A 1,236-nucleotide genomic window follows, 5' to 3' on the forward strand; every position below is an offset into this window, starting at 1 on the left:
TGACAGATGAAGATTGTTTAGTTTCTGTATTGTATATTAGATTTACTGCTACCTTTTACTACTATTACTTTCAGCCACTTCAAAGGGATTATATCAACCACTAATAATTACAATAATAAAACTATGGAAAAAGCAGATCCTACCCATCACAGCTGTTTGTATCACAATGGTAGCTGGAAAACCAAGGATAAATTTGGTAACCATATAAACATAGATGTTGGGTGAGAAAGCATCACCCACACCAAATACCAGCAGTAGAAGAAGTGAAAGCAGAATTGAAGTGCGTCGACCGAACCTACAAGGAAAGAAATATGTTAGATCGCTCTGTGTATTTCTCATAACTGACAGTTTTAGACACCAATAATAACAATAAGAATAATGATGAGAAAATAACTCTTTACTTTAAAAACAAAATCACAGAAATTCATGATAAGGGAGTGGATGTTTTATTGGCTCATACCTATCGGAAATTGCCCCAGACACCAATGCTCCAACCAGAATCCCTGCCATGAAGATGGACTGCAATATCTCAGTCCAACCACTGTTGTCACAGACAAGATCAAACTAAAAAAAGAAAATGAAGGTTAAAAAAGGAAAAAATAAATAAATGAAGAGCTGAGAGCAAAGGGAACACAAAGTATTATGCACCATATGCTGGACTTAGGGACTCTCTCAGGTCTAAAAGCTGTAAACAATTTGATAATCAAGCTATATATTTACCTCTGTTACAATGCTGGAAGCACCTATGGGTGCCTCATAGACCCATCCATGTATACATCCAGTTGTACTGTTAATCCCATATGTTTCAATGGTTTCCAAATCCAAATCCACAGGTGTGAACATTTTACAGCTGTCATACTTTCCATCCTTGTTCACTGGAATGGTGAGATTTCTTTGTCTTTCTTCTGTCAGGTTGGGCCCATGCTCCAAGATCCAGTCAGTGTTGCAGTGGTGTGGGAAGGTCATCCCTGCAAACACCTGGACCATCAGGTTGAAACCAGCAAACAAGCCGGGGATGCATAATGCAGCCAAAAACCCCTTCTGAAACAAACCAAACTCCCCAACTTCTTTCAGGATCTGCCCAAAGCTGCTCATATTGATATGTGGCTGACGGAATGGACGAGGTGGGCCCAGCACTTTGTGCCATTTGTCTGGCACTATATTTTAATATATTCATAAACTCTTACTAGTAAATCATTAACTCATTACATCTCAAGAGTTGTATGGCTAATTTGG

At 38.8% G+C, this 1,236-nt stretch overlaps 1 protein-coding gene across 1 annotated transcript in view; it reads right to left on the reverse strand.

Moving 5' to 3' along the window:
- LOC104937452 (solute carrier family 22 member 13-like) overlaps nucleotides 1-1,163 on the reverse strand; it is a gene marked incomplete at its 3' end in the record, with an annotated part of 2,212 nt that extends 1,049 nt beyond the window's left edge. Inside the window, exons 1-3 of the mRNA XM_027276947.1 lie at nucleotides 721-1,163; nucleotides 461-564; nucleotides 98-295 (exon numbers count right to left, since the gene is read on the reverse strand). Coding sequence (XP_027132748.1) covers nucleotides 98-295; nucleotides 461-564; nucleotides 721-1,095 — 677 coding nt within the window. The remainder of the gene's footprint in view (nucleotides 1-97; nucleotides 296-460; nucleotides 565-720) is intronic.
- Between the last annotated feature and the right edge of the window lie 73 nt (nucleotides 1,164-1,236).

This window comes from Larimichthys crocea, unplaced genomic scaffold (assembly GCF_000972845.2).
Source record: "Larimichthys crocea isolate SSNF unplaced genomic scaffold, L_crocea_2.0 scaffold733, whole genome shotgun sequence".
Taxonomy (NCBI): Eukaryota; Metazoa; Chordata; class Actinopteri; family Sciaenidae; genus Larimichthys; species Larimichthys crocea.